Genomic DNA, 5,073 nt, shown 5'->3' with positions numbered 1-5,073 from the left:
TCCCATAGAGTAGCCATTAATTTGCGACTGTTTAAGTTAATTATAAGTAAAGGAAATAAAAAATTCAGTTTATCAGTCTCTTTAGCCACATTTCGAGTAGTCAAAAAGCCCCATGTGGGCAGTGGCTACCGTTATGGACAGCGCAGAATGGAATATTTCCATAATCGTATAAAGTTCTATGGGACATAGTTGGAAATCTTTGGTCTTTACGCCTACTCTTCTCTCTTAGAACACTCTTCCGTCATCTTCCTCGCTTTCCCACCGCTGCTCTTATAACCATCATCATACTTATTATGTCTATAATTCCTTGCGGCTCTAATAGACTGAGGGTTTCAAGACGTCAGGTACTGTGACTTACTCCTGAAGCTTCGGTGTTTTATCTTTGCAGCTCAGGCACCCAGCAGACGCTCAACAAATGTTGAATTAATGAGTGACAAATGGGAGGAACCTTCCAGATACACCAATCCCAAATCCCTTCTCTATGCTGATCAGTTCTTCATGAGTCTCCAGCGTTTTTCAGTTTTTACGCTTATTTTTTAACCGTCTTCCAGCAGCTAAGAGGGAACGACAACGCACCAGCCACTCCCGAGGCGTTCGCCGCGAGCTGCGGCGCCACACGCTCCTGCGGCCCGCCCCATCCCGCCTCCGCCCCGCCTCCGCCCCGCCCCCACCGGCTCGCCGCGAGGCCGGGAGCCGGCGCCGCGGCCCCCTGGCTCACCACTGCGCAGGCGCGGCCCGCGAGCGTGGGTCGGCTGGAGGCTGCGGGCTGCCGGCACTTCCGAGCTCGCGGGTTTGCGGCCTTCGTCTGACCAGTTCCAGCCGCGCACTACCTGAGACAGCGAGGCGCAGCGAGGCAGCGAGCCGCTCTGGGCAGTGTGGTCATGGAGAATCAAGTGCTGACGCCTCACGTCTATTGGGCTCAGCGGCACCGCGAGCTGTATCTGCGCGTGGAGCTGAGTGATGTGCAGGTAAAGGCCGGGCGGAGGGACGTGCGCCGGGTCTCGGCTCTGGGGACCCGCTGGGACCCCCGTCCCCTTTGTCCTGAGAGCCAGCAGCGTTTCAACGGGATCCAGGACGCGGTGCGCTCTGGGCTGCCAGGCCAGAGCACGGGCTGGCCCTCATCAAGGCGACCCCCTGAAGGCTCAGGTACCTTGGGTGCTGCGTGAGCCCCGCGCAACAGAGGCTGCCCCGGCAGCCTCTTTGTTCGCAGGTTGCGGCCTGGTGGAGCCCGAGCCTGGCCCTGGAGGCCTGTCTGTCTGGATTTGGGTTTGCCGAGGCCCCTCGAGCCGTGGGATGAGCTCGTTGGGTCGGAGATGCAGTGTGACAGTGGCTTGCCGGGCCGCGGCTGGACGTCCAGCGCTGGTCCTAGAGGTCCAGCGGTCCCCTCGGACCTTCAAGAGGCCCGCCGCTGCCTCGGGCGGGGGAAGGGGGGCACACCCACCTCCCAGCCATTCAGTGATGGGATTTAAAGTCCAGAAGACCCCGAAGGAGTGATTTCCCCCTCTCTTCTGAAGACTGTGGGCTCACGTTTGCTGAGTTGCATACAGAACTTCAAAATTATCTTAACTCACATTGAGCATTTATGCTTGATCTCACTGACTTCCATGTGAACAAGCTCAGGCTTCTTAAATGGTGGCCATCTCAGGACCTATGTACCCCTCTGTCTCTGTCAAAACCATCCAGGATTCCATTCCCATCGTTGAGGAGCTGAAGTTTGTAGTCTGGAATGTTCTTTCTACAGTCGTTCTTACTCCCTACTCTCCTTGACACCTATGGCACTTTATAACCTCCTTCACTCTGGCTTAACTCTCCCTGCCTCTGAGTCCGGCGTTTATTCTGTCAGCCCATCTGGCATATTGTCTTGCAAGGGATAGGTGATCTTTGGTTGTAGACTTGAGTTTGTTGAATTCAGCCTTTGCTTCTGGAGTATAAACCTGTTTTCCTATTGAAAGATAGTACTGGCCAGAATGCTGTAGGATGTGACGCCGTGTGCTGTGTCGTTGAACATGTTAAACCAGGCTGAACTGTACTTTTACCTCAGAGGGTGAATAAATGTTCTGTGCAGTGTTCCTCTACTCTGCTTCAGGGTGTTTTAATAAAAAAGGAGGAAAAGCAAAATCTTTGTAGATGGGGATCAAAGTCTCTTTCTAGAGAGAATTCTAACAGTAATCAATAAGAAAAGTATGGACCGTGTGTCCTGGCAATGTCTGTTAGATATTCAGTTAAACATTTTGTAGACCAGTTAAACTCAGAGACCCTCTCTAGTTGTAATAAGGATGTGATATCCTGGCATACTTCTGAAACACAAACAGAAAAGCTGTTTTTAGGGGAGGTAGGGTGGTGTTGGAGGGGGAAAAAAAAATGTAAATTTGTTGGGCGAATGAAAGCATCACACTTAAATTTTTCCTGAAAGTTCTAAACCTTTTAGTTAAGAAACATGAACATACGTGTTAATTGTATTTGTTATATTTTCAACTATGAACGTATGTGTTTGGAATATCTTATAGTTAAAGAAATGTAAAGGTGGAGGGGAAAAATGGGATTTTCTTTTGGAAAGAGAAATCCTTTTTTATTTTTAGGGAAAGAAATAAATATTTTGTCCCCAGTTGAGTTTTTTTTTTCCCTCTTAGATTGCTCGTCTGTAATTCTGAGGCATCCATTGGTGCTACCATTAGTTTTAAAGTAACATGTCAGTATCATTCATAAAAGAAATCCCCTACCATGTGTGAAACACTACAGATTTACAAAGATGAGTCAGACAGACTCAGCTTTCCAAGGGTATTCTATCTAGGAGGAAGGATATTATATATAAACAAAAAATTCTGTGCATGAGTATGTTTATTTGTAGATTTGGGGTTGAGTATTAAACCAGGTCCCTGGTGTTAAAGAAATTTGTTACCTCTCTTTTATTAATTCCCTGGTGGCTTTTATTAATTCTTTTATCGCTTCGCTGGTGGCTCAGATGGTTAAGTGTCTGTCTGCAATGCAGGAAATCCAGGTTTGATCCCTGGGTTGGGAAGATCCTCTGGAGAAGGAAATGGCAGCCCACTCCAGTACTCTTGCCTGGAAAATCCCATGGGCAAAGGAGCCTGGTAGGCTACCGTACATGGGGTTGCAAAGAGTGGGACCTGACTGAGCGACTTCACTTTCACTTTCACGTTACAGAAATAAGATGAAGTATTCTTCAGACTGAAACTGGGAGAACTTTCTGGAAAGAGGACGGCATAGACTTTCAGATCATCTGATTTGCTGTAGGAGTCAATGCCCTATAACCAGACATTGCCAGGAACACACCCCTAGTTAAACAAGTTGTGTTTATTGCTCATATCAGCAAGAGAGAGCATACCCCGTGGGCTAGCTCACTAGAATGTTAGAACTGATCATAGGATTTGGACTTTGGAGACTGAGGGATAGACTAAGGAAGCAAGGATTCACTTTAGATTAGATGCTGTCAGAAAACAGGAGCAATGCTATGGTTGGGTATCTGAATAAATCATATATAGGGAAGAGAAATTAGAACAGGAATAAAACGAATTGGCAGAGAAGTGGCAGTCACTTATTTTGGCAGAGGGGCAGGGTAACTGTTGTTTTGTGAATGGCAGTTTGGCCGCTCTTTTGTCTGTGCTTGCACAGAATTATGAGATGGCTTTATCTCATTCTATCAAGGTATTCTGTTCCTGTATAATAGCAGAGGAACATGTCCTAGCTGTGAATGCCAGGCCAGCTTTTGAATGTCAGGGGCTGCTCCTTTTTAAAAACTTCCCAATTAATTGCTCCATGCATGGCCTGTGGAACCAGTGATTCTGGCTTGGGATGAAGCGTTTCGATTATTTGCTTAATGAAGACCATTTGTGGAGTACCTGCTTTTGTCTCACATTAAGCTGGGTTCTGGGTTGTCGGACAGTTCTCTATCGCCCCCTGCTTTCTGTAGCTTGTGTGTAAGTGAGTTTCAGTGTTGAATTCCAGTTTTGGGGCATCAGACATGCTCCCTTCCCGGGAACAGAGAACTGTCAGATTTTCGCATCTCTCCTCTGTCTTTGGAGCTGTAGAGCTAGTGCCTGATAAGAAACTACCACTGAGGTGAGAAGAAAAAGACTTCGTCAGCAGCTGTTTCTGTGTTTGAGGTGAGCAGTAGCAAAGACACCAGTGAGAGTCCATTGGGGCTAAGGCACAGTTACTTTCAGAATAAAGTTGGTTTACAGGATAAGTATGAAGGACAGATTTGTGCCAACAACCATAGTTGTTAAAGCATTTGTTCATTTTTCAAGGTTTTTGTTTATTTCAGTTGTATGAGGGCTGTGTGTTTAGCTTTGTTTGGAAGCTGTTTGAAAGATACTGTTCTTGACCTTACCTAATAGAGTCTGGTGGAAAGAGTTGGTTCCTTACTCTTCCACTTAATATCTGGTGTCCGTGGATTATTCACTTAACCTTTATGTGCCTCAGTCTCTTCATACAAATAAATGTGAATAATAACACCTAATTCACAGGATTATTTTGAGGCTTGAATTGGATAATAGATTTGAAAGTGCTTTGTGAATTCTAGTGTGCTACTCAAGTGTAAAACATTATTATTGTGATACTAAACCTTAGATGAGAAACACAAAGAGCAATAGAACAGAACAGACTTACCCATGTGTGAAAACTTATTGAACAGCAGTGGTGGCTTTACAAATTATTGGAGGAAAGGGTGAACCATTCAGGAGATCGTGTTGGGACAATTGGTAATCCAAGTGGCAAAAAGATAAAATAAGATCTTGTCTTATGCCATACACAAAAGTCAATCTCTCCATTTCTGAGTCCTTCAGAAAAGACTCAGTTGGGTGTTGTGGCTTGGGATCTCTTCATATGGTTGTTCAGATGTCATTTGTGGTTGGCAAAGTATGATCACCTGAAGTAGACTCTTCAAGGATGTGTCACTCACCTTATTGGCAAGTGGGTATCCATGAGTTAATCCTCCAGAGAGGATGCGTGGGACTGCTGGAGTGGTCTCATGCCCTGGTGTCTGAGTTTTCCCAGAGTGAGCTTAGAAGGAAGCTGCAGTGCCTTTCATGACCTAGCATGAGAAGTCACATC

At 46.3% G+C, this 5,073-nt stretch overlaps 1 protein-coding gene across 2 annotated transcripts in view; it reads left to right on the top strand.

The window, feature by feature from the left end:
* Nucleotides 1–463: 463 nt before the first annotated feature.
* The window catches only part of HACD3 (3-hydroxyacyl-CoA dehydratase 3), a 30,863-nt gene continuing 26,253 nt past the window's right edge, over nt 464–5,073 (top strand). Inside the window, exon 1 of one of the 2 annotated variants that reach the window (XM_040225841.1) lies at nt 464–968. In XM_040225841.1, coding sequence (XP_040081775.1) covers nt 882–968 — 87 coding nt within the window. In that variant the 5' untranslated portion in view covers nt 464–881. The remainder of the gene's footprint in view (nt 969–5,073) is intronic. The other variant, XM_040225842.1, reaches the window with a different exon arrangement.

The sequence above is a fragment of the Oryx dammah genome, unplaced genomic scaffold (genome assembly GCF_014754425.2).
Source record: "Oryx dammah isolate SB20612 unplaced genomic scaffold, SCBI_Odam_1.1 HiC_scaffold_26, whole genome shotgun sequence".
Classification (NCBI taxonomy): Eukaryota; Metazoa; Chordata; class Mammalia; order Artiodactyla; family Bovidae; genus Oryx; species Oryx dammah.
Note: the sequence above shows the minus strand (reverse complement) of the source record. Positions and strands in the feature narration are given on the sequence as shown.